Source organism: Manacus candei, unplaced genomic scaffold, assembly GCF_025592945.1.
Source record: "Manacus candei isolate 608988 ecotype Guabito, Panama unplaced genomic scaffold, ASM2559294v1 h1tg000077l, whole genome shotgun sequence".
NCBI classification, from domain to species: Eukaryota; Metazoa; Chordata; class Aves; order Passeriformes; family Pipridae; genus Manacus; species Manacus candei.
Window position 1 is genome coordinate 6,661,591 of NW_026138125.1, and position 26,964 is coordinate 6,688,554.

Sequence of the window (26,964 nt, forward strand, 5' to 3'; positions counted from 1 at the left end):
TTTTTCTTCTTTATTTTCCTCCTTTCTTTCTTTTAATTCAAACTATTTTTTTTTTAAATTTAACCCAATTTGGCACAAAGTAGAAATAGTAGGAGTGAACTCTTAGGGAGCACTTACACTAGATTTTTTTATCTGTGCAATTATTATTTCTAATTGCTTATTTCAGCTGTCATTTCCTTAAAGCAAAAATAAGCAGTGGCTCTATTTTTATAAGCAGATGACGATGCTAAATTATATTCTGTGTTTAATTAGAATATTTAGTTTTAAATGGCTTCATTCCAATTTCATCCTTAGTCTTGCTGCACAGGAAATGTGAGTCTGTGCAGCAGAAAAAAAATAAATCTCTTTCCCTTTCCTTTCTTTTAATCCATTTCTGTTCTTTGAAATAATTTTTATCTGTTTTTTTTTCTCTGATTTTTTTTTCCCATACTTGTTCCATCTTCATTCCTTTTTGTATTTTTCTAATGTATCTTTATTTAATTGTCCTTCCTGTCTGGACCACCTGCTTGGATACATGTGGAGATGCAAATTAAGATATTTTCTGTGTGTGTTTATGTAAATATGATATATATGACATATCTAATAATATATAACACAGTCATGTGTATATATTTACTATAAATACACACACACACAGAGATATATTTATTTCCTGGAAGCCTCTATTAGTAGAGATCCAGAGGGTGGGAAACAGAAGTATATTTTCCAGCCTTCCCAGATTTCTGAAAGCTCCTGTGGGCATTAAGCACTGCCAAGTTAAAAATGGATATTTTTATATCTAAATGCAATATAAAATGACTATTTCTGCCTTGAAAGGAGTCTATTTTCAATAAAGCAAATTCCTGCTCATCTGACTTTCCTCTTTCTTTGCTCTCCTGCTTTGTAGACTTGGGGAAACTTATAAATTAATGAGGCCACGACCTGTTGAGGGTGATACAGCAAGGGAAATATAATATGACATTAATAGCAAGAAATATACATGAATTGGTTTAATTTTCTCTGTGCTTTAAAATGCAGGCAGTTAAGGTTTTCCTTTCCCATGTTACACAGATGTATTGGATGATATGTAGTGTCCAGAGATACTTTTTCCCTGGAAAAATAAGCAATCAATAATCCTGCAATTCTCTAATTTAGATTTTAGTATGATTTTTTTGTTGTTGTTCTAAAATTAGCTCCATATGCCATATTTTCCCCGTTGTTTACTGAAAAAAACACATTTTCTAATTGAGCTTCAGCACTGTAAAGACATAAGAAAGGCTGATAATTCAGCTTTAAGACATCAATGAGAGTTTTAATTGGTTTTTTCTTCTTCTTGCAGATGTCCTGGAAGGCTACAATGGCACAATCTTTGCCTATGGACAGACATCATCAGGAAAAACACACACCATGGAGGTACAGTGGGAATATTAAGTCAGTTTGGGAGCAGCAGTAGGATTTTATGTACCAATTACCTGAACAAGGCAGTTCTTTGGAGCTCTGAGTGACACAGAAAAAGAGATTTGGGAACGTTTGGCCTCTCCTGCCTTTAGTATTTCATTCAGCCTGGAGTGGGTTTTTTTTCCAAGAGATATCTCCAGATATCTAAATAAACTAACAAACTGTGAGTAAAAAAAAAAACCATCCTGCCAGCTCAGGGATGTGTAGATTTTAAAGGACTTTGGTGAGATTGGTTAAGCCACAAATGGAAACAGTAATAAGGGTCTGTCTGCAGAGTTCCCTTTGCAAGGCAGGCTTATGAAAATTCCTGCCTTGCTTATTGGTTTTCTCATTTGCACTGCCCTTCTGGGAATACCCCTCTGGCATTCTGCAGCGCAGATGGATGAGTTTGGAATTGCTGCTTTGGAGGAGAATGTGAAATTAGGTGAAATTACACCAAATTAGCCCAAATTCCAGGGCCTGGAGTCCTGTGCCTGTTCATTTTCTGCCTCGTGGAGTGTGGGGGGTTTTTTTCCTCTGGTTTGGGTTCTTTTTTTTTAACTGTTCAGTGCAGAAGACATTTAGACATCCCAGTTTTGCTGAAAAAGGAGGATCATTCAAGCATTTAATCCTTGCATGGGATTGTTCCTTCCCAAACTGGGTTGTCTCGTCCCGGAGCGTTTCAGCTCAACCGCGAATTTTGCAGGTCGACAGCAAAGTCTGGCCGAGTGAGAGATGAAAAAAATGACCTTTCCTGGGTTTAACACCACCAGATGGTTTTTTTAACCTGAAGGTTAAAGGACAAGGGAAGCCAGAGGGCCCTGGTGAAATGGCTCCATTCCTGGAGGATGCAATAACCGGTCTAATTAAGCCCGTCCTTGGGAGCGTGGGGGAAATCACTGGCTCAGCCCTCACAGATGGCACAGTCCTGAGTAATCCACCAGCTCTGGGTGTAATTAAATCAAAATGTCTGCAGGGCTCGAGCTGGTGCTTCCACATGGCACGGGGAAGATCTCCTAAAGCCAATTTATATTCAGAATTACAAGCTGTGATAAAGAAAATGACTGGAGAAAAAACGGCCGGTTCGCTGCTCTAATAAAGAGAAAGCTGTCATTTTAGAGTGGAATCAAGTCTACATTCAGCTTTAATCCCCCCTCTTAGCCTAACATCCTCTTGTAAAGTTGCTAAAATATGTTGTGGAAGGAAAAAAAAAATAAGTCTGAAGTTGGAGAAATAGTAAATCCTCTTGGTAAAGCTGTTATGGAGGATTTTCTGTGAAATGTGAAATACTTCCTAGTGTTGGTGTTAAGCTTCAAGAGGATATGGTGGCATAATAGAGCCAGGATGGGCTTTCTGACAGACACAGGTCTAAATAAAAGAGTTGCCACCTGTATAGCAGGATAAACACCTGCTTAAAAAATCACAGGTTTTTTTTGCCCATGGGATTAAATTGATGGGCTTTGACCTCATAGGAGAGTTTTCAGTGCTTGGCCCCCACAAACTGTAGTTATGATGTCAACATCCTGAAATGAAACAGCTCTGTCTCCAATGTTGCACTTCTCCTGCTGTGTTTAAATGTGGAAATTAATGTTCTGCTTAAAATCAGAGGCTTTGATGAGCACAGAACTCTCTGTCCAGGGGCTTTGGTGGAGTCCCCTAATGCAGTGTCAGCTTTGCAGCAGCTCCAAACTCTTCCCAAGGTTACAGCTGCATCCATGAGAGTATTTGTGGTTTCTTTCTCCTTTTAGTCCAGATTTCCAGGGAATATTGTGCCTTTACCTTACTCTTCCTTTCCAGGTTGTCCCTTCTAGTGGAAGGTGTCCCTGCCCATAGCAGGGGGTTAGAACTAGATGGTCTTTGGGGTCCCTTCCAACCCAAACCAGTGGGTGATGATATAAATTGTAGTGAGGCCTCTTATTTTAATAAAAACCCTCTGAAGTTTCTCTTGACTTAAAAAGGGAGGAGATCTGAGCCCAAGAAGTTGTAGAAGTGGTTGAGTGTCGTGCACACCTCGTGTTTTTACAGCTTGATTTCTCCTGTGAGCTGGAAGGAGCTGTGGAAAGGAAAACATAAAAGCATTTTCATCACGGGGCTTGTTGGGGCTGGGAGAATGTTTAATTAAATGCTTTTACAAGTTGTCGCTTCCCAACAATTATTAGGGGACGTGTTTATGGGTACAGCGATCCCAAGGGTGATTTTGCACCTCTGTGGCACAACTTTGGGTTCAAAGCCTCCTTTTTCTGAGGTAACAACCCAAAGCCACTCTGGGAAAAGGGGCATGGAATGGCTGGAGCATTCCTGGTTCTGGAGCTGCCTCTGTTGCTGTACTTTGTAGTGTATTTTGAATTTTGCTGTACTTTGTGGTGTAGACACAGCTTTGGCTGGATTTGTGTGCCCTGAAGAAATACCAACAAATCTCTGTTTATCCTGGTTTAGGAAAAGCTCCTTTTCCCTCTTTGGGAAAAGCTTTTCAAGGCCTTTTTCAGGGAGAAAGGATGGATGGTGTGAAAATGGTGCTGCTGTCACTGTGTTTTGGAGCCAAGCGCTGCGCTGGCAAACAAAGTGTTGGGGGGTGTTTGCACATAAAGTTTTCCTCTTCATCAAGGGTTTACTTTATTTAACCACCCCCTTTTTCATTCTCAAAGTCTGGAATAAAATGGTGTCTCACTTGGGAAGGATTTTTTAGTTTTTGAGTAGCTTAATAAGATACTGGTTATGGTGCTTCTGCTGCAGAAGGTGATATTATTTGTATAATATAAATCAAATATTCTCAGTTTAGGTACAGCTGAGTGCTGCTTTATGGGGAAGGCAGTCAGCAAGTGAACTGATTTATCTCTGTTCCCTCTTTTTTCTGCTTCAAGATATTTATGTAATTCAAGGGCAGAAAAACCCAGTACACTGCTTTAAACACAGGCTGTGGGATGGAGGGAGAGGTTATGTCAGTTCTTCGTGTTAAATTGCCTTCACCCCGGGTTGATGCTTAGAAGTTGACTGTCATTTCACCAGCTTTAGATAAATGAGGCAGTGTCTAAAAAGCCTATATTTGAGTATGCTAATAAAGGCTGGGGAAACTGGGAAAACAGGTCAATGTGACCCACTAGTCATTCACAAACACACATGATATTGAAAACCACGTGCATGTGTGTATAATTTTCTCCCCATTTTGCTAAAAAAAAAATGCTGGTGTTTAATAATTTTGGCAATTTGGAGTTGTACCATTGCCCTATATATTTACAAAAAGTAATAATTCCCCACCACTGTTTGGAGTAAGACCCTTTTTGTGCTGTTCTGTGCAGTATTAATTGGCCAAAAATATATTCCAAAGGTGTGTCAGAGGTTCTGGACACTGTGTTCTGATGGAGTCTTTGACTACTGACTTGTTAATGCATATTTAAACAGTTTCATAAAACATTTAGAAATAACAATACAGTCCAGGCTGTAGTCAGAAAAGGTTTTTTTTTTCAAATTACTATTTCTGTTCCATTTCCAGTGGTGTTAGCTCTCCTCTACGTGCCTGGCTTAGGGGGGAAAAAAAAAAAAAGCAATGCAAGTGCTGTGCAGCCAGGGAAATTGTTGGGATTAGTTAATATTCATTTCTGGAAAGAATAGAGGAAGGTAGTTGTGCAAATGAATATGGAAAGCAGGAGTGTTTGTGAGGCACAGATCTCTGGCTATAGGCCCAAGCGAGCTCAGATCAGAATATATTATTGTAATCCTCAAATCCTCACAACCCAGATTTTCCTTCTGCTCTGTAGCATAGTGGGGGAAGAGAAACAGGATTGTTTAATGCTCCTTTTGTTGCTACCAGGTTCCCAAATATCTGGTTTTAACCGGGCTGTGATCTGTGTGTTTGTTTGTGTTTGTTCCTCTCCTTGGTCAGAGAGTGACATTGCAAAGAGTGGCGGGAGCTGCCAGAACAAATTGGTGCTCCGTGGGGTGAGGAATTCCAACGTTTCTGTGCACTGACATCGAGTAAATCCCTCCCCAGAGCAACACACACCCATAGGGACCCTCTGGAAGAGGGCAGGCTTGGACAAAGCTCTCTCCCCCCTCGTCCCCGAGGGAGGATTTCCGAATTAACGGGTCGGTTTTGCGTCCGCAGGGAAAACTGCACGACCCTCAGCTCATGGGAATCATTCCAAGAATTGCACACGACATCTTTGATCACATCTACTCCATGGATGAGAACCTGGAGTTCCACATAAAGGTAAATGTGGAGCGACACGTTACGTAACGGGACGGGTGGAAGTCGGGCCGGGCGGGAAATCTGCCCTCGCGCCGCGGATTTTTAACTCCCTCCTTCAAAAATCACCACGTTACTGAGGATATTTCCTAGAAATAACCCAACCCAGCTGCTGGTTGTTGATGGAATGTTTTTCCTGAGCGTGTTTCCAGCTCAAGTTTCCTGGGAAAACCAGCCACCGCGGTCAGAAAACACCGATTTCTCTGCGGCTTCTCCAAAGGCTGGAGTTCAGCCCCGCTCATAATGACCATAAATACCATGAAGGACATTTGTGGGAATACTGACATGCTGCTGTCTCAAGGATACAAACAGCCCTGCACAGTATTTGGGGTTGAAATGGGGGAGAGGTGGCTTTGGGCAATTCGTGGGAGGATGTTTAGAAGTAATTTTTAGCTCAAAAGCTGATTTATGGGCTCTTTGTGGTGGTGCTCTAAGGCTCCATTTGAACACCCATGTTTTTCCACGTCCCTGTCTTGATCCCAGCCACATGATCTCTCAGATTTGTCTGAGTGACCTTTAATTCCCACTGTTCATCCAGTCTCCTGGGGAGCTCTCAGCCATGGGGGGCATTGCTCCATCTGGCAGAGTCGGGGTCAGGCTGCAGTTCGTTTCCATCAGTAAAATTATCCAGTGGATTGCAGGAAAAATGGGTCCTCTGGGTCGTCCCCCCCAAAAAAACCCACAGAAAACACACCTAGATGGTTTCAGTGAAGTTCAGTAGCTGAGCAGAGGTAGATGTGAAGGCACTGTCCCTTCTTCCAAGGGGGATGCTCCCTGGGAATGGAGCTCCCTGAGAATGGAGCTCCCTGAGAATGGAGCTCCCTGAGAACGGAGCTCTCTGTCCTTCCCGTGCCTAGAAGTTAAGAGATAAGTGGCTTTTTAGTTCTGGTTGCACTAAAGCACTTGAAGCACTTCTGGGGGAATATATATATATATATTTTTATTTTAATAATCTGGTGCCTCTGAACCAGCTCTTCTGCAGTGACTCAATATTGAGAACCTTCTTAGCAGGGCCTGTTTGTGGGGTGCTCATGAAGAACAGACAGTGGTTTAAACAGTGGTTTAAAGTACAAATAAACCATTAAACACTTCAATAGACCTTAAATTGTAAAATACTGAGCTCCTTGAGAAGAGACATCTCTGAATTTTCACACAAATGGCTTCCACAGGAATGATTTCCACTGGTTTCTTTCCATTGCCTGCAAAAGCTTTTCCCACATGATCCCAACAGATGGAGACCCCAAGACGTAGTAAATTCCTGCCCCAGCAGAAGATATCACTTTATAAATCATGTTCTGCCAGCACAGGATTGTTTCAATGGCTTCCCATCATAGTTGACATCCATGAATATCTTAACAGAAAAGCTGCCTAAATAGCAGGGAGTGAGTGAGTGATTGTGCAGGGAGCTGTCAGGGAGAGAAATGCCTGTTCCGTCATCAGGAGCCAGGATTTAACCAAACTGTCACACTCCTTTAATAACTGAGCCAACATTGAAAATTAATATCATTTTTTTTTCTCCCCCTCTTTAATACAGATCCATTTAGAACAGGGAGGGGAACATGTGTTGGTCCTCAGCAGTGTGTTAATAGGATGATAAGAAGCACGTGGGGTTAAGTCTGGCTTAACTGGAATGAGCTGGGCCAGAGCTTGGCTTTAAGTGGGGCACAGGGGAAGTAAAGGCACAAAAGCAACATATATCTGTATTTAATGACAGTTGTCACTTAGGAAGATCAACTCATCCCTATAAAAACTCCAGATAATTTATTTTTCAGGTGAGAGAAAATGAGACTTTACTAAATAGCAAGTTTACTGATCCCTAGAATTTAACCATCTAGTTTTCTAGTTAAATAATCCCTGGATGAAGCTTATTTAGGGAATGGTTAGGCCCCACTCCCCTAACACATTTTATTTGCTTCTGCAAGTCAAATGCCCTTTTATTAAAAGACTCATTTATTCATTTTCCTTCTTAATTTTTTTTTCCTTAGGGCAGTTGTGTCTCTTTGTTAGAGAAAAGCTGATTTTCAGTTTCTTCTTGATTCATGACAGAGTCATGGGCTTAATTTAAAACTTTAATATTGCTTAAACCTTCCTTTAAAAGTTTAATTTAATATATATATATTGTTTAGGCTTATGTAAGTCTTATGTTAAAGGTGCTTTCTGCTTTTGTGGGGGTCAATATCAATATACCTTTTACAGATCTCAAATCTGACCCTTCTCATGATGCACCTGCACTGATATGAAAGTATGAAAATATGAATTGATTGACTCTGCTCAATATTTTTTGTCAATTTTGCCCGTGTTAAAAAAAAATAAGATTTTCCTGAAGGTTGGGGTTTTTTTTGTATAATTTTCTGATGAATCATTGATAAATGGAGAAGGATCAATGACTTGTAAATCATTCAAGATACAAGTTATGTTCCCAAGAAGGATGTAATTCAAACTGTGTGGGAGCTGGGGTTTATTTTAGTTTGGTGCTTTGACAGAGATGGAAATACAGGCACAGAGATTTTTAAATCACCAATGTTTAAATCTGTTTATGATTATTTAATTAGGTTTCCTACTTTGAGATATATTTGGACAAAATAAGGGACCTACTGGATGGTAAGTTCTGTGTTTCTGACGTGGCTGAGTGACTTGACTGGTGCTTAAGGGGAAACAGTTACTTTATTTGGGAGGGAATTAAATTTAAACTGTGTGACTGGCTTTGAGAAGGAGAGTTTTGCAGTTTAAATCATCTGATCTGTCTCTTGTGCACCTGCCTCTGCAGTGCTACAGAGCTTGGCTATGAATCAGTGAGCACAGAGGGTTTTACAGACCTCAAGGCAGGTCTGAGCCTCTCTGGCAGTTGATATTCTCAAAGTAAAACTGTATTTAAAAAATAAGGAGAGTGTTTTTAGAGCACGTTCAGTTCAGATTACTCCTTGCTTTGCTTCTGTTAAGAGGGTTTTACACATTTAATACATTCAAAATGTGCCTGCCAGGGCTACAGTTCACACATGTGGAATGTTCCTGATTACCTCAATCTTCTTTCCTAGTGTCAAAGACAAACCTTGCTGTACATGAAGATAAAAACAGAGTCCCATATGTTAAGGTAAAAGGATCATTTAATCCTCAGTTTTTCCTTCTTTCTCACACGTGCATCTATTTGCACATTTCCATTTCCATCCCCCTGAAATGATTCAGCTCGTGTTTGAAGCCTCAAATGTTCAGGTTGTACTGGCTCCTGGATTGAAACAGTTTCCTGAAATATTAATGGCCTTGAATCATGTTTGTTTTATTTGCCTGACTTTGAACATTTCCGTTTTGTTGGTATGGTGTTAAATTTTAAGTATTCCTATTCCCCTTTCATGTCAGATATGAAGGAGAACAACCTGAAGAATTTTGTTCTTTAATATCTTGTTGCACGGGTGCTTTAATCTTGTAATACTTTAGGACAGATTTGTTGGGTTAGGAATCAGTTCTGTGGATTTCTGGGCCCTCACTTAAATGTGATGTGTTTGTTATGGACATATGTGAGCCTTAATAATACACATAGAATATTTTTCTGTTTATTCTCAGCCTGAGGAGCAAAAAAACCAAGATAAAATAATGTATTCAGTAATGTTGCATTGAGACAGAGAAAAAGGACTTTGCATCTTGTCTTGTAGTTTGAGAGAGAACAATTAATTTGGGTATGTAAATCCAACCCAAATTAATAACAGGAATATGTGTTGTATGTCTTCTACATAGAGAAAATTTCCTGCTGCATGTTTGGGTTTGGCTGAGTCTTTAATCTTGTGAAGAGCAGTTTCCTCCCAAGTTTTACCCCGTGGACTCCTGAAAGTCACCCAAAGGCAGGTTTTGGTCCATTGCCTCGCTAACGAGCCTGCTGGATGGGGATGCTTCTCCTAATTATTTCGTTCATTAGTGCTAAATACTCCTCCTGACAGCTTTTGGAGCACTAGGAATGCCTCTGATTCCCACTTGCCTCTTCCTAGGGTTGTACAGAAAGATTTGTGTCTAGTCCTGAAGAAGTTCTGGATGTCATCGACGAAGGGAAGGCCAACCGGCACGTGGCCGTGACAAGTGAGTGTTCCCTGGCTCCAGGGTTTGGGTGGTTGTACCTCCTAGTGAACTACTGATCCTTCACAAAGCACTCTGAGTTACTTACACCAACAAATTATAACCCTTTAAAATGAATAGTCTGTGCTTTTGTGCCCTTTCGCCGCGCACGGAAACATCGATCGGCTCGCGGCTCCGAGCCCCCGGATTTAAGACGTGGCGTTGTGTTGTTCCATGAGCCATCCCCAACGTGGGTTGTTGCACAGAATAAAGGTGTTTGGGAATGGTGAATAACCAAAATGGTGAATAACTAAAATAACTTGCATTTCTCTTTGTGCTGCAAGGCCAGAACTGGGAGCGATTCAGTGGTCAAAGTGCAGCCGAGGGGCGCAGAGCAATTATCAGCCTCTGCCTGTTCATCTCTTGCAGTGACCTGGATGGAGTCCCAGTGATGGCAAAGCAAACAAATCTTCCTGAATTAAACCCCATAATAATCCCTTTGGCCCCTGCCAAACCTGTTGACTTGCTGGCATTGCAGGGATGAAAGGGCCTGTTCCCCAGTTTATACTGGGAGATGTCTTTGATCCAACAGTGGACTTGGCAGAGCCTCAGTTTATAACTCCAGCCTTGGTGGTGGGGTGGTATTTTGGGTATATTTTTTGCTTTTTGTGTGTTTTTTTTTTTTAATTTAATTTAATTTGATTTATTTTGATGGGTAACTCCTTTCTCTTCCATGTCTCTACCTTCTTTCTTTGAGAAATGCTATATTGCTTCATCTCTCCCGTGCTTTTCCCATCATACTGATAGGAATTCATTCTCTTTCTTCTGAGTAGCATTTCCTCCCATTATTTCTGCTATTTTCTTCAACAAAAAAATACCCAAATACATCTTTTTTTCTTTTTTTTTTCTGGGATATTACCTATTGCTTTTGGTGCACTTGGAAAAGTTCTGACAAAGGGTGACAGACAATGAATTTTACCTGGAGAAAATTGGGAAATGTTATTGGAAAAAAAAAAGAATTTGGAGATGGAGGAGGAAAAGGGAATTTAAATAATTATGAACATTGATGGGAATGGGGGAAAGGTGGAGCTGGGCTTATGGGAACAGAGAAAACAGATGAGAAAGTGGTTTACTCAGTCTTAATATTTTCTTTTTGCTACTTCATGAAACTCCAAGCATAACATAATTACAATGACACTTAAAGCAAGTGGAAGCTGAACTTATAGCTGCCTGTGTAAAGGAGGATTTTGAAGTATGTAAGCAATAAAAATCATTCTGAAATTTGAATTTAAATAGGGTGGGTTTAATGAAAACTTCTGCTAAACGTTGGGAGACCTCACACAGTGGCACCAAGACCTGCCCAGCTTCTTTTTATTGCAATTATTATTATTTTGGTCATGTTGGAAGAGAGTGGGAGCTTTTTTTGTAGCCCATGAGCTTTATTTAGGGCTCTTGCAGTGGTCTGGGCTCTTCTTGTGCTTTTGAATTTGGTGGCCATAGCCCAGCTGTGATGAAACCCAACCCCTTGTCAGGTTTTAAAGCCATTTAAACCAAGCCTGTGATTGCAGATATGAATGAACACAGCTCCAGGAGCCACAGCATCTTCCTTATTAACATTAAACAAGAGAACGTGGAAACTGAGAAGAAACTCAGTGGGAAGCTTTACCTGGTGGACTTGGCTGGAAGTGAGAAGGTGAGTTTTCCTTTTCCCTGAACGATCCTGGTGGGATCAGTGCAAACTGAGGGAGATTTTACCGAAAAATTACCTTAGATTCTCTTTAGGAAGGTTATTTTCACTTTTTTTAATGCGTGGGATGGAGAAAAGGGGCAAAAACCTGCAATCACTTATAATGGAGTGGACTTATATATATAACTTTACATTTAGTTATGGGTGTTTGAAAAAAGAAATGTAATTTTTATTAGACAGCTATTTTAATTTGCTTGTATTCAAACATATCCTGTTCCTAGATTTTCTGTAATTACTGCACATATTACAATGAAATGCCAGCAGTTAACAGAGTTTTATACCTGAAGTCTTTTTGAACTCCCTGAATGTCTCTCTTGATTGTGGTGACTATTTCTGCTTTCCAATGTAGAAAAATAATAACCAGAAAAAAACCTTTATCTATTTGCCAAAAGAATAATGGTCTAGAACAGTATTACAGTGCAAAAATATTTCCCAGTTCTCATTCTCATGCCTTCTGCAGTGTTCAAAACTGGTTTGAATGGTGTTTTCAGGTTGCTTGTTGGGACACACTAATTGATAACCCACTGGTACAATGCAGGAGTTAATAATGTTGATGTCTATAATTGCATCTATTATTATGTGTTAAATTAAAAGCTCTTTATGGTGTTTATAAAATGAGGGCCTACTCAGGCACTGCACTTCTCTGAAAAAATTAACTTTTATGATTCACCATGTTTGGATGTTGTACAGAAAACCTGAAACAAGGGTTTCCTTGGTGGGTTGTCTTCTTAAAAAATACAATTATTTTCTTTTTTATGTCATGTAGCATATTTAGAGGAAAGTACAGACAGTGTAGTTTTAATTAGAGAAAAAATATGGCTTTATTCTACATTTCTGTGCCTTTCCCCACTCACCCCCTCAAAAAAGAGAGAGAGAACAGACTACAAACCCTGTTGCTGCCCGGAGGAGTGCTGGTCCCAGGACACCATCCTTGGGATCCAGTCTGTGGACAGCAAACCCTGCATTCGGGATGAGTAGGATCACACTTTCCTGTCCTGATGAGTGGGATCACACTTTCCTGTCCTGATACTCTTGGTCCACACAGGCCAAATACAAAGCCAAGATGCTCATTTTGAGTGTGCCCTGAGAACATCCCCATGGTGTTCCCTCTCTGGATGGTCTTGGAATTGATCTCCAAGTGTCCTCAGGCGAGCACAGACTTCTCTCCCTGAACAAAAGGTCATCTTGCTCTTAGAGGTGGAATTATTACAGGCCTCCCTTAACAAAAAAGTCCATGTAAAGTTCTCCTCCTTCATGCTCTTGGTTTGTTTTAACTCCAAGAGCATCTTTAGCTGTTGCACTGTAGCTCTGTGTGTGTCCCCATGGCTGAGCCTGACTGTTCCTGCTCTCTTTGGTAGGTCAGCAAAACTGGAGCGGAGGGAGCTGTTCTGGATGAAGCTAAAAATATCAATAAGTCTCTGTCTGCTCTAGGCAATGTGATATCTGCCTTGGCAGAAGGAACTGTAAGTAATCCTGTTTTGTGTCGTTGAAAAATGGCTTTTTATTTATGTGTTTCTTCGCCACCCGCATCGAGGAGAGAAAAAAACAAACCCGAGCTAACATTTCAATTCAGAAGGAAGAAAATATTGGCTTTCCAGCCACAAACCAGTGACACTCGTGCTGCTCTGCCCGAGATAAGAAGCTAATTCTCAGTGATTTCACTCCAGTGGTTATCCAATCTTAGCACAATCAAAACAATTACCCCTCAGAACCGCCTCAGATCTGTTACACCTGTCACTGTTGGCTCTTGTGTTTAAAATGGAATTGTTCTTGTCTCTCGCTTGTGTTTGGATCAGAAAACCCACGTTCCGTATCGAGACAGCAAAATGACCCGGATCCTTCAGGATTCCCTGGGTGGGAACTGCAGGACCACCATTGTCATCTGCTGTTCCCCCTCGGTGTTCAACGAGGCAGAGACCAAGTCCACCCTGATGTTCGGCCAGCGGTGAGTCCTGCTGGGAATCCTGGGGGATGCTCCCCTGGGCCCTTCCACATCTTCCTGGGGCTGAGAGGGAATGAGGCAAGAAAACAGGGAAGTTATGGTTTCTAGAGTCGTTCAAAAATAGGACTGGAGAAGTTGAGAGAACTGTCCCTTCGTTCCCAGCGGCACCAGAAAAATAAATGTTAATGTTGGCCAGCAGCTGCTCTGCTTAAAAGCCCTGGTAGGTTTTCCTGCAGAAAGTACAGAGTGTTATCACAGTGCTTTTGAATTTTATGGGGAAGGTAATGGCACTGGGCAGTTTTCTGTTGGATAACCCAGTGGAAAATGTTCCCTTTTGCTTCACCTGGGTGCTGCCCTCGATGCTTTCAAGAGGTGTCTTCTCCTTGAATGGCACCTCAGGGATCGTCGTTATGGTTCTAAAAAATATCTTTAAACCATTAAGGAAGTGGAAGAATGTGGACCCTGGGTAATATTGACAGCTTGGATGGATTGCCATGGTGGCTCATGGGCATTCCTGTGTTTGAAGGATCTTAACAAGCCCTCAGAAACGAGCAAGGACAAGATAAACGTGGATGTATCCAGGAAGAAAATTTCTCTCCCATATGTGTCCGTTGCCAATAATCATATGGAAATGCATTTGGAAAGTTTGCAGAAGTAGGTCAGGCTCATTATGTAATTACTGCTCTTGTGGTAATTGAGGAGAACTTGGGTACTCTGGAAAATTACTCATTTTGATTTATTTGTGTAATAGCAGAAAGGAAAAAGCCTCGCAGGTTAGGATTGTTAGAAGTAGAATTTAACAGTCTGTAGCATGCAATGAATTTGTCTGAAAATGGGTTGTTTTCCACCATCTGTAATTTTGGGGCTACAAAAGAAGGCAGTGGCCATTAACTTAATCAGGTTTAGAGCTGCCATGTGGTTTTATTTCACCATTTTATGATGAGTAATAAGTTATGAAGATACAAGCTTCTACTTCCCATACCTGTGTGTGCCACAGAAAATTTAAATAAACACAATAATTACCACAGCAATTAAAAGGCATTAACAACTCTGAAGTCCAGCTTCCCTGTTAGATTCCAGTTTACCTTCCTCTTGGTTTCATTTCTGCTGCCAATATTCAGTAAAATTGGCCTTTCTGTTTGGCAAAACGGTTTTCAAAGCCACTTCTGGCATCCTGACTGGCAGAGCATGGAGTGATGTGATTTGATTAAAACTTCTCTGGGAAGAGGAATATTTCATTTTTCTGGTGTGACACTGTTAAGGACCTGAATACCATTAAAGGGAAGGTACATGACTCAGGGGTCATTACTGGTTCCTCCATTTTTCCTAGCCCAAAAAAAAAAAAAAAAAAAAGAGTTATATCACCATTAAAATAAGTGTGAGTAGAAAAATTCATCTTCACAGGCCCACTACTACTAATCAACACATACATATCCTGCACTCATAGTAGTGAATCAGCTTATTCTCTTTCTACTGCACCCTTTCTTGTGGTTTTATATAAATTTTCATTTTAGTTTACTTCATCCATCATTAGGATAAACTTTATGGTGTGATGGTTTTTATTCCCCTAGTACAGTTAAGTGAGTGTGGAAACTTGAGCCCTGCTTCTGACAGAGACAATACGTAAACCCTGGCCATTAGGAGTTATTTGAAAAGCACAGGGTTATTTTAAAATATTTTTTTAAGGTACCAAAACTTCCTGCAAAGCACAAACTGGTGGGAGGTTTGTCTGTTATTCCTCTGCTTATCTTATGTTTTATTCAATGACACTGGAGTCATTTGAAGGGACTCTGTCTGAGCAGTGGAGGGCCAAGATCTGAAGCTTTCTTAATTCACAGTGATTTGTTTGGTTTTTTCTTTTGCAGTGTGGCTTTGCTGTTGTAGGTGCTGGGCCTGGTTTTCTGCTTGCTTTGCATTCCCTGGCACGGTTGTGGAGGGCGGGTCGGAGCTGGGCACTTTCACAGGAACAAAGTGCTGCTGGTTGTTGTTAGAAGGGTTTCAATTTTGGGGATGTTTTTGCCTAGAGAGGCAATAAATCATGAGTAAATCATGAGTAAATCATGTGAACTCCAGTGGCACAGGCATGAGTTGAGCCTCCCTCCCTCAGCCCTGGAGTAACCCTGGTACCCGGCGGTGACCCCGGTTCTCCTCCCTCCCTTCCTTCCACCTGCAAAATTGAATTTATTTGGCTTTCAAGAAGGACAGATTTCCATATTTGCCTCTCTGGGTTGACATCCTTTATGCTGAGATGTTGGGAACATGGCTGAGTTTTGTTGGTGGGGTTGAAGGGATGGTTGTGACGGGACGGGGAGAGCCCGCGGTCGGATGCTGTGGTGGGTCTCGGGCCAGGAGAGGCTGTGAGGTGACAGCTCCCCCAGCACAGCAGGAATGACAGGGCTTGGCTTTGTCCTTAATCCAAGCACACATTCCAGAGCTTCTCATTCTCATAGAATCCTAGAATTTACTTGTGTTGGAAGGACCTTAAAACCCATCCCATTCCACCTGCTTCCATAGGCAGAGACACCTTCCACTAGCCCAGGTTGCTCCAAGCCCTGTCCAACGTGGCCTTGGACACTTCCAGGGATCCAGGGGCAGCCACAGCTTCTCCAGGAGTTTCCCTTTGTGTTATGGCCAAACTTTGCACTGAGATAAAAGCCAGACTGCAGCTGATACCAGGTTTTGTTGTGCAGAGCCAAGACCATCAAGAACACGGTGTCTGTGAACCTGGAGCTGACGGCCGAGGAGTGGAAGAAGAAGTATGAGAAGGAGAAAGACAAAAACAAGAGCCTAAAGAATGTTATCCAACACCTAGAGCTGGAACTGAACAGGTGGAGAAATGGTACGTGCCAGGAATGGGGAAAGGGGGAGTGTCTTTGTGGTATTAAGTTACATCTGTTTAAATCTTGCCTTAAGTCACTAATTCTAAGTTCACATTCAGTTGTAGCTCAGGCTTCAAAACAGGAACTGAAAGGTGAAGAAGCAAAAACCAGGGAAACCAGCAACAGCTGTTTACAGAAGGAACCATTTAAATTCTCAAATTATTTTGATGTCAGGTGTAGAGAGTACAGGGAGGCATCACTACTTTTAATGATGTTAATAATATTAATAAAGAAAAGGGAAAATGGCATTTTTGGAGGTTTTTTTTGAAAGAACTCTGCTCCTCAGGCTTGAGAATCAGTTCCATTGTGCTTTAAGGTAACTGGGCCTTGGGGTTTTTTTATAATTGGGTTTAACATTAGAATAATTAGTCCTTTATTACAATGATTGGGAGTGTCATCTGGTTGGAAGAATCACCACTTGTCTCCTTCTGTGGCTTTTAAGTGAAGTTTATACTGAGAACAGCCAGTTTTCTGTTTAAAAACAGAGGAAATTGCTGTTCAGGTAGGTTGTAAAATCAAGTGTAGGATGGAAGAGAAAGATTAATTTTTTAATGCATACATACAATTAAAGACGTTTTATTTAATCTGGAACGTTGAAAAATAATTTTGTCAAACCATCCTTACTTCAGATTTTCTATTTCACATTTAAAAAAATCAAAGCCCACACTCCAAACCAACAAACAACCCCTCCCAACCCAAAGAAACCAACCCTGCATCCCTCCCGAAATCTCCACAAACCCCTGACAGTAAAACCCAGCTGCTTTGGAGCAATTTTTATTTTTTAAAGTGCTTGTCATCCAGGTCCTGTGTGTTGATGTGCGAGCCAGAAGCATCTGAAGCAAGAACAAAATTTGTGATTTAATTAGAAGTCACGCTTTGTGATCTGGGTTTGAACACCCTGGGTGCAGCCACTGCCTGGAAGATAATACCTGACCTTTGTGGGCTTCCCTCTCTCATCTCCCTGTGCTGTTTGCTTGCCTTTCAGATGAGATGGTTACCTCATGATTGTGCTGCCTGCCTTTCTCTGGAGGCTCCAGCACAGGGAATATTTCCCTTATCAGCACAGTGCCATTGCTATGGAGACGTGGGGCTGCTCTTGGGAGTGCTGGGATTTACAACCTGCTTCTTCTCCCTCCTTCACCCCGTGTTTGCTGAATGGGACCACTTTCATTTCCTCCCCAGCCCAGAATCTCTTTCTTTTTTTTGTTTTTCCAGAAATCCTTTCTCTGTGCTGTGTAAACAAGCCTGTCTCTGCTGTTTTGTCTAAATACTCCCCATCCCCCCCATCAGCCCTGCTGCTCTCATCAGTGTTACCCAGCAATACATTCAAAATACTATTGATTTCTTGTCTGACCCTCTGCAATCCCACCCTTTGGAAGGATATGCTGTCAGAGGAGCCTCTTTACAAAGGAGAGTTTCACAGGAATTGCATCTTGGATAATATTCCACTGGCGTGGTTTATTCCAGAAATTCAGAGGATATTATGCAAAATAAATAGATATTATGCAATATAAAATGGTAGCAGGAAATGGGTGTGCCCAGTCCTCACTGGGGCTGGATTTCAGCAGCCAGGTGTGTGTTTTACAGGTAGGAGGTTGTTGTCCAATGAATGGAAAATCAGACATTCCTTTTGGGAGGCTCCTGATGGATTCTCCACAGCCCGAGGAGCACTGCCCTGTGTACAAGCCTGACTGAGCCCACCTTCTCCACTCTGCTCCAGTGAAATCCAACAATGGAAAAACCCATTTACATTTTTCTCATTCATGACACAGAATGTCACCAAGCCTTTAGAAATAGGGCAAAAAATATTTTAAGTGAAGTACATTGTTAAAGGTGACAGTGCTTGATTTCAGATCACGTCTTTTCACGCTTTAAGCTTGAAAAAGATTATTTACTCTGTTAGTTGGTCTTGGTCTTTCATGCCCTGTTTTGTTTCACTTTTGGGCCTGAATCAGCCTGTCTGGGGTTTGATATATTTGTCCTGTTTCCTTGTTTCCCTGCCAGTAGGATAAAACAGAGCCTTTTGGCCAGAGGAATGGCTGGTAAAGCTTTATGTGGCTGAAATATTGTAGCTTTTTGTGGAAAAGGAAATTTGTGCAGAAGGGTTGGCTGTAACCTTCCCACACCCTGAGCAGTGTGTGCAGCACTCAGGGGCTCAGAGTCTCCCAGCAGGCTGTGATGGGAGTAGATTTAATTTCTGGCATGAGCACTTTGCCTGTCTCTCGCCACTGAGCTGCAGCGGGGTGGGAATTGTGATGCACCACCACCACTGAAGGAAATATTCCTTGGAGACAATGATTCCGAAGTAAAACGTGCCTGGTATGCACAGACAACATCTAAAAGTTGGTGTTTGTGCTTTAATTTACGTGGCAGAAGGTGAATATTGCTTTAAACACACCTGTCTTGCTGCTGTCCTGGTGCCCTCCCATCACCTTCCAACACAGCTGGAAATCTGAACAGAAAGGGATATTTAATTGCCAATAGTCTTTAGGAAGTCAGGGCTTTTCCCTCCTTATTTCCACCTCTGTTAAACCACGGAGTTAATCCCATCTGTCCAGGGCTTGAGTGAAGGCAGAGCCAGGAGTTCAGTGTTTTTAAAGGCAGCTGCTCAACCTGTTGCTCTGTTTTCACAGGATGTTAAGGTTGGAAAAGACCTCCATGATCATGGAGTCCATTGGTGATGCATGTTTGTGTTTCCAACCATGGAGATCATCATCCTAACGAGGATGGCCATCTTTCCACACCTACTTTTCCTTGTCCTTTGTATCCCTGGCAGTGGCACAAAGCCCTTCTTTGCTTTCCCGAGTCCCTCTCGGTGACTCTGAAGGACCATCCTAAGTCATCCACGGTTTTGGACACCCCTCTGTCTTGGATTGTGTGCCTGCAGGAGAAGCTGTGCCAGAGGATGAGCAGATCAGTGCAAAGGACCAGAAGAACCTGGAGCCTTGTGATAACACCCCCATTATTGACAACATCACCCCCGTTGTCGCCAGCATCTCCACGGAGGAGAAGCAGAAATACGACGAGGAGATCGCCAGTCTCTACAGGCAGCTGGATGATAAGGTGGGATTTCACTCCGTTTGCTGGGTGTAAATGGAAAACTCTGCCAAAATGGCTGGCTGTCTGTCATCCTTGGCCATCCTGAATTGGAAAAATGTTGGAAGATTCCAGACGCTCTTCGTTGCATCAAATCAGATCTGCCTCTGCTCCCCGTGCGGTGTTTGGGGTCACTCTCCATGAAATCAGAGCCAAAGTTCCCTTTAATTTTAATGTCTCAGTACAGGCTTTTCATCGCTCCTTTTCTTCAGTGGTTTCTGTAAAATCCCTCACCAAACTCTTCTCCCCCTCACGGGGGAGAGAAAACAAGGGGGACTGCATTTTAATATTTTTATAATGTATTAGAATTTTAAGGAAACCACAGATGCACCCCTTGGGTGTCTTTTGTTAGTGCTGCTCTAGCTGGGCCCCAAAGTGCAGGTGGCTTGTTTATTTATTTATTTATTTATTTGCACAGCTTGAAAGTCATCATGGGCACTTAAAGCTCTCAGCAATACACTTACCCAGGGCTGGCCATTAATAGCTTTGGCTTGTGTGAAAATGATAATTGGAGGTAAAGAAAAAAAGGCCCATTAAAGCCATTGACCATTGTGGATGAGAGCAGCATAAAAGGCTGTCTAGAGAAAGGGGAGCTTTCATCATGAATCAATACTCAATTCTAAATTTCAGTTGTAATTAGCAGGGAAATGTCAGAGAGAAAAAAAAAAAAAAGCTCCTCTGTGCCCTTGTCTGTTAATGTTGGAGTTTGGCTGTTTGTGAATAGCCAGGGAGGGAGTGGGTTGTGTTTAAATCTTAATTCTGATGTGCACGAGGTCTCTGGTTACACCCAGCAGTGTGTTGATGGCATTGAAAAGAGCAGTTAAGGTCTTTAAGAAATTACACCTATTTTTCTGATGGAGAATACGTGCCCAGTAGCAATCTCCAGCTTTTACATATTGATCAGGAAAAGGAAAAAAAAAAAAAGGCAACCATTCTTTCACTTTCCTCCTCAAAAGTAGCAAAGCCCTTTGAATTATTCTTGAGGGAACTGGCAGCAGGTTTGAGTTTTGCCCTAGAAAACACAGGAAGAAAATTTGGTGCATTATTGCAGGACTATAGGAAATGAGATGGCATTTAATCCCCAAAACTACTCCAAAATAGCACCATTTATTTGCATTTACTGTGTAGTTCTGTGTATGTATGTTTTTCTCCCCTCTCACACCGCTCCAAGGTGCACAAGGTTTGCTGTATTATTTTTCCTTCTTTTCTAGAGAAAGGGGAAATAAAAAGTGACCAAATGAGAACAGTGAAAAGAAACTAAAAAAATCTCCAACCCCTTTTTTCGTTGCAGGACGATGAAATCAACCAGCAGAGCCAGTTGGCTGAAAAACTAAAGCAACAAATGTTGGATCAAGAGGAGGTAAGCAAGTTAAAAAAAAAAATAAACCAACCAAATGAAAAACTCTTACATTTTCCTCATGAGCCCCTTGTTTAGTGATTCTGTCACAGTTGTTCATATGAACTGGCTAAAATTCAATAGGCAAGAGAAACCTGTGTGTCAGCCAGGTTTAAACTTCAAATTTCATAATACTGTCAGAAGAACATTAAACCTTGATAACTCCTCATAATAACAATCCATCCTGCTGGGAGGTGCTGCTGGAGGTCCAAGGTAGGAGTGTGGCCAGTATTTTTCACTTCAAATGTGGTTTTTCAGCATGTCTGTGCCCTCTCAGGTATCCAGACACTATGGACTGCAAGGAGTTACAGATTTTCTGCTCTGACTGTATAAAAATTACTCCTGGTAATAAATTACTGATGTTCATTATTTTGGGTAATTAGAGACAGTAATGGGAGAAGTCTGTGAGATGGAAAAATTGATTATTGGTGCTGCTACGGGCTTGCTTTAAAATCTTGGATTGCTCACTTGAAACGTTTGATTTCATTGTCTCTGTCCATAAAACGAATGTTTGTTGGTTTTAAGACAGGGGAAATATGACCACTAAACCTGCAGTCAGGTTATTCCCTGGTCTGTCATTTGTTTACAAGAGGATTTGAAGATGCAGAATGAGGCAATAACACTAAATCACCAAGTTGCCCAAATGTTGCTGTGATATTTCTTAGAAATTGCTTTTAGGCTGGCGGGAAATTGGATAAGGGCCATCCAGACCCGGAATATAATCCTGCTGTGGGAGTTCATCCATCACCAGTGTTCTGAAACACTGCTCTCTCTTTTCAGGCCACACTGCTGGGATTCTCTAGGAGTGTCTCTCCCAGCTGCCCAGCTGGAGCACAGCGCTGTTCTGGCTGCTTTTTTGGGGTGTGAAACCTCCCTTTTCATGGAAAAATCCTTCAGTCCTTACCCAAGCCCTCAGAAAGGGTTGCCAGGGCCCCCTTGTCACGTCTGAACATGGCTGTTACTCGTCACTCATGACTTACCTGCCACCTTTGGGGCTTGTCCTCTCTGCAGGAATCACCAGCCTTATCTAATTCCATGATTAAGCTCCTCATGCCCTTGCCACAGCTTTGTTTGGCTGCCCGTGCCTGTGGCTACACAGACACAACAGCCTTTTATGCCTTCTCAGCACCATTATTTTCTGATGTGTGTTGTGGTTCTATTTGTGTCATCTCACCTCTCCCATCTTTTTCACATCATTCTTCTCACCCAAAGCTGACTCTAAAGCTTTTTTTTTTTTAATTTATTTTCTGATGTCTCATTTTTTTGGGGGGGATGTGTATTCCTTTGTGTTAGCTGGTGGGGAGCAACTAACACAATTATTCCCCACTCTCCACGTTCCATACTTGATATCACACCTAGAATATGAACCAGGTTTTCAGTGACCCCTAATCCTTGCCCTCCAGACCACTTTCCCCCCTTTTTTTGCACAGTCCTAGCTTTGCTGACTTGGGAAATCTCTGCAGCTGATGTCTGACTGCTTGTTCAGAAGCTTTATCTGGTTCATCTCAGGAGCTTGTCCGTCTCTTACCTTTGAAAGCTCATGTGATATTTCATTTTTCAAGGTGTTTTTCCACCTGCTCTGTGGGAGGGATGTACCTGCTCTGTCCTGGAGCTGTGACTGGCTCAGTGATACACGAGCTGAGAGCAGCTGCCTCACTCTGCTTCCCCCTAATTAACCAGAGGCCTTTTTTCTGCTTGATTAAGCCAGCAGGTTAATTATAAATCTGAGGCCTGCTGCAGATGGCATTGGGCTGATATTGGTGTCTTTTGGTGCCTTTTCACCCCTGGCTGCTTCTTAGGGTGCATTTTTTGAGGGATTCTTAATACTCCACCCTGCACCTCCCATACTGTGAACAGATCCACGAAGTGCTGCAGCCATTGTCCCTTCCCTTTGTTTACTGTTGATGCTTATAATGTGTCATTAATGGCCTTTGAAAATCTCTTTTTTCCCCCCATAATATCAGCAAGAACCTTCTGGGGAGCCGTGTTTATGCTCTAGGTGATGCACAGCACTCCTCGAAGTCACAGCAATATCCACGCAGAAAATTTCTTAAGTAAATGTAAATAATAGTTCCATCTGTGTTTGGCAGAAAGATTATTTTAAGCTGTTCTGTTGTTTAAATATTTACATGCCATCTGGCTTTGGCAACTCGGCAGGGTTTTTCCATAACGTGAGTGCACTTCTGAGGCTGCAGCATTACCAGAGAGATAAATTTCCCTTACATCTGAATCCTCCCTGCACCACTTTTGGGCATGTGCCAGCCTCTGGAGCTGCCTGCCTGGTTCCCCATTTTCCATTAGAACTCTGAGCCAAAAAAAAAGGGGAAAAAAAGCTCTGTCTTATCTGACATTCTGCTTTTTGTGGTCTGTTTTAGGGGGGGGGGTGACAGGTCAGGAGAAGTCAACCCAACTCAGTTCAGCAGGGCAGGTTTTATTGCACTGTCCAAGAAAGCTTCAGTACAGCTCTATTAAACTAATATATGTATATATGTTAAACTAATCCATACATAGGAATACTTGGAAAGAAGTGAATTCTGTGAATGAATGTCCAAACTTTGCTGTTAGGATAAGCAGGAAAGCCTTCTTGTATTTCCTGCACTAGTTTTATACCTTATTATTCTCTATGTTATGCAAAGTTAAGTCCTGATTTTGTTATTATTCTCAGAAGTACAATATTAGTATTAAATGTTAGGTGGCACCTGTTGTTTATTTTCACATCATTCTGCTGGTGGGTCTGGGTTTGTGCTGAGAACCCAGGAGCTGAATTTTCAGGACTTTAACATCTCACTGAACACTGGTTCAAGGGCAAGGGAGAGGACCATGCAAGTGACCTCAGCCCTGTCACTGAAACTCCAGCATCTCCCTTAATAGTGTGCAAAGAGTAGATTTAATAAGTTTTACCAATTGGAAATACTCACTAGACTGTGTGAGGTCAGTATTTCCTTCTTTAGTTAATCTTCTCCCTCAGCAAATATATGAGCAGCCAATCTGTCTTCAGCATCGTGCCTCAGATGATAACTGAGAATAATCATCTTAGGTTTGCTTATCAAAATATTTCTTTAATGCCCCAGGGTCTCTGAGGCTGCCTCAGAGAGCCCTTTCCCTTGGCTCAGTTCAAAGCTCTGAGTCTGTGTTGAAACATTTCACTTTGTGGTGTTTTTTGGTCCTCACCGCAGCACCATATTGAGGGCAGAGGATTTCTTTGGAGCTCTGATACTGCTTAAAATAAGTTTCTCTGCCTCAGTCTTGTGTCATAATAGGATTTGATAAAGATTTCGTTGAAGTTCAGAGGTTTTTTTGTGCTTCCTTCAAATACATTTATGCTGAAGCTGGTGCTGTTTCTGGCAGAGCAGCAGGATTTCTTTGCTCCTGCTTTCTCTCTTGCACACACATTTTCTCTCCCTCTGTCTGTTTTTGCTCTTTCCAGTGTTGCCTTTTGAGTGAGCTCTTGGGTGACTTAATGCTTCTGTGATACTTCTTTCCAGCTTTTGGCCTCCACTAGGAGGGATTATGAGAAGATCCAAGAGGAGCTGACCCGTCTGCAGATCGAGAACGAAGCGGCGAAGGACGAAGTGAAGGAGGTGCTCCAAGCCCTGGAAGAATTAGCTGTCAATTATGACCAGAAATCCCAGGAAGTGGAGGACAAAACAAGGACCAACGAGCAGCTGGCTGATGAGCTGGCACAGAAGAGTGTAAGAGCAAGTTGTTTGAAGGGTTGGTTCCCTCCTCACCCCCCCAAAGATTTCCACGGGGGGTCCCCAAAACCTGTGTCGTGGTCCCCCAGCAGCAATCAAGATCCACATTTTCTGATGCTGCTTGTCTCTCTTCCATCTTAATTAAACAATAAAATTAAGGTAATTCAAGCACTTCTCTGTGGAAGCTGGTGGCAGATTGTGGCTCTTGCAGCCCCTGTGCTTTGCACACTCTAACAGTGACTGAAATGAATGTGAGCCCTGGCCATTCTGTGTTTTGGGTGTTTGAAAACTCTTATCGTGCCAAGAAGGCTGTGAAAATCTGCTTTATGCAAATGGCAGCATTCTGGGTTTTTCTGGACTCTGTACTGAGAGTCAGGGCATCTCAAGGAAGGGATCAGAAAAAATAAATCAGCTTTTTTGGCTGATCTTAAGGAAAAAATCGGAGGGAAATCAAGATTGGTTTATTAGCTTAATGCATCCTTTTCCCTTAATTCATTACACAAAGTGATGAAGCTCTTGTTAACAGATATATTTCATTAAAGACTTTGTTATCTACTTCAGTAGAACAGATTAGTATGAAATCCATTCGAAAAAATTGAATTTTATATCCTTCTATACCTATTTCTCGGTGATTAACCTTCTCTGATGTATTATGCAAATAAGATTCTTACCGGATTTGCTACATTTAATACATGTAAAGTAGCCTTGGTAGCAAGTGAGTTGTGAAAGTGGATTATGTCAAGGTGGAAGGGGACATGTCAGCACGTTGTGCCACGGGCACGGTCAGGAAAATACAAGACAACACCACATAACCCAAATGCCACGCGAGAATTGGTGGGAGAGGAGGGTAACTCTTCTTTTTAAACCTTCTCAGAGTGCCCTGACAGCGACCCAGAGGGAGCTGGGCCAGCTGCAGGAGCTCAGTAACCACCAGAAGAAGAGGGCGACAGAAATCCTGAACCTGCTGCTGAAGGACCTGGGGGAGATCGGGGGAATCATCGGAACCAACGACGTGAAAACAGTGAGTTGGTTTTGCTGCTTGTCCCCCACACCTCCTGCAGTGTAAAAATGCTCCATCTGATCATGGAACCACAGGATGGTTTGGGTTGGAAGGGACCTTAATGATCATCTCGTTCCATGGGCAGGGGCACCTTCCACCAGCCCAGGTTGCTCCAGCCTGGCCTTGGACACTTCCAGGGATCCAGGGGCAGCCACAGCTTCTCTGCCCAACCTGGGCCAGGGCCTCCTCACCCTCCCAGCCAGGAATTCCTTCCCAAGATCCCATCTCACTCTGCCCTCTGGCAGTGGGAAGCCATTCCCTGTGTCCTGTCCCTCTATTCCTTGTCCCAAGTCCCTCTCCAGCTCTCCTGGAGCCCCTTTAGGCCCTGGAAGGGGCTCTCAGGTCTCCCTGCAGCCTTCTCTTCTCCAGACTGGACACCACCAGCTCTCCCAGCCTTAGCAGAAGGTTTCCAGCCCTTGGAGCATCAGTTGATGTGGAATATGTGGATCCAGCAGTCCTTCTCCCAGGACACTGCCATGGAAGTCCTGGCTGGAGCTCTTTGTCTGGCTCAGTGTCTGGACACACAGTTCCCACAGTTATTCCCAGCTCAGTGTTTAGACCCAGACTAGTGCAGCCCATCTGTGGGTTGATGCACTGATTAATGGGGCTCTGAGTTCCCCCCAAAACTATTCCCATGCAGCCCCACTCCTTCCTTAGCTGGCATAGCTCAGAATTCCCAGAACCTGAAACAGTTTTATTGGCAGGATTTGGCATCTGGGGTGGCTACTTTTTGTTTGAAGGTTGGTGCAAATTTTGGGCAGCTCTGCTTTGAGATTGGCCTGTCACACTCCTGTGGGAGATGAACAAAATTCCAAGTTTCAGAGGAGATATTTCTATGGTCCGTGCTAAATGGCAGTGATGAAATTTTTCCCTGGCCTGGAAAATCTCCCAGGTGATTAATAACCATCTTGCCTGTCCATTTAAAACCACGTGAAAAAGACCAACAGTTAAAACTTCATAAGAAATCCATTTTAAAGATGTATGTGGATTCCTTGCAATGCACTCATTTTTCTTGCTTTTAGTTGACTTCTTGCTGACGTCCTGCTCAAGCCCCCTTTATTTAGCAGGATGCTCCAGCCTGCTCCTGCTGCAGAGGACACAATCCCTGCTGTCCCTGTGGTGCTGCAGATGCCAGGAGCAGCAGACCAGCCTTTGGCAGATGTCACAGCAGCCTCTGGTGGCCGTTGTGACAGGGACAGTCAGAGAAAACCTTCGAAAATGGAGGCAGAGGCAGCGAGATACAAATTTTTATATAACTAAGATGTCAGCGTTTTTGAGGACAGCTGTCAGCGTAAACAAGGCCAGATTGAGAAGTGTTTGGAAGAATAATTTCAAATTTGTTGGCAATTAGCATCTTCTCCAAGTGTGTCTAATTTCAGGCCAGACTGAGAGTTTTGGAAGCAGTGTCATTTTTTAGGCTTTTCGGGATGCAGCACATATTCCCTTCCC

At 42.4% G+C, this 26,964-nt stretch overlaps 1 protein-coding gene and 1 long non-coding RNA gene across 2 annotated transcripts in view; one reads left to right on the forward strand and one right to left on the reverse strand.

The window, feature by feature from the left end:
* LOC127481214 (uncharacterized) overlaps positions 1-26,964 on the reverse strand; it is a 228,311-nt gene that overhangs the window by 154,606 nt on the left and 46,741 nt on the right. The window lies entirely within an intron of this gene.
* KIF5C (kinesin family member 5C) overlaps positions 1-26,964 on the forward strand; it is a 72,564-nt gene that overhangs the window by 25,963 nt on the left and 19,637 nt on the right. Inside the window, exons 3-15 of the mRNA XM_051810157.1 lie at positions 1,319-1,392; positions 5,519-5,623; positions 8,212-8,260; positions 8,695-8,750; positions 9,637-9,724; positions 11,269-11,393; positions 12,806-12,910; positions 13,244-13,392; positions 16,080-16,228; positions 19,156-19,331; positions 20,656-20,724; positions 24,246-24,452; positions 25,330-25,476. Of these exons, the coding sequence (XP_051666117.1) occupies positions 1,319-1,392; positions 5,519-5,623; positions 8,212-8,260; positions 8,695-8,750; positions 9,637-9,724; positions 11,269-11,393; positions 12,806-12,910; positions 13,244-13,392; positions 16,080-16,228; positions 19,156-19,331; positions 20,656-20,724; positions 24,246-24,452; positions 25,330-25,476 (1,499 nt within the window). The remainder of the gene's footprint in view (positions 1-1,318; positions 1,393-5,518; positions 5,624-8,211; positions 8,261-8,694; positions 8,751-9,636; positions 9,725-11,268; positions 11,394-12,805; positions 12,911-13,243; positions 13,393-16,079; positions 16,229-19,155; positions 19,332-20,655; positions 20,725-24,245; positions 24,453-25,329; positions 25,477-26,964) is intronic.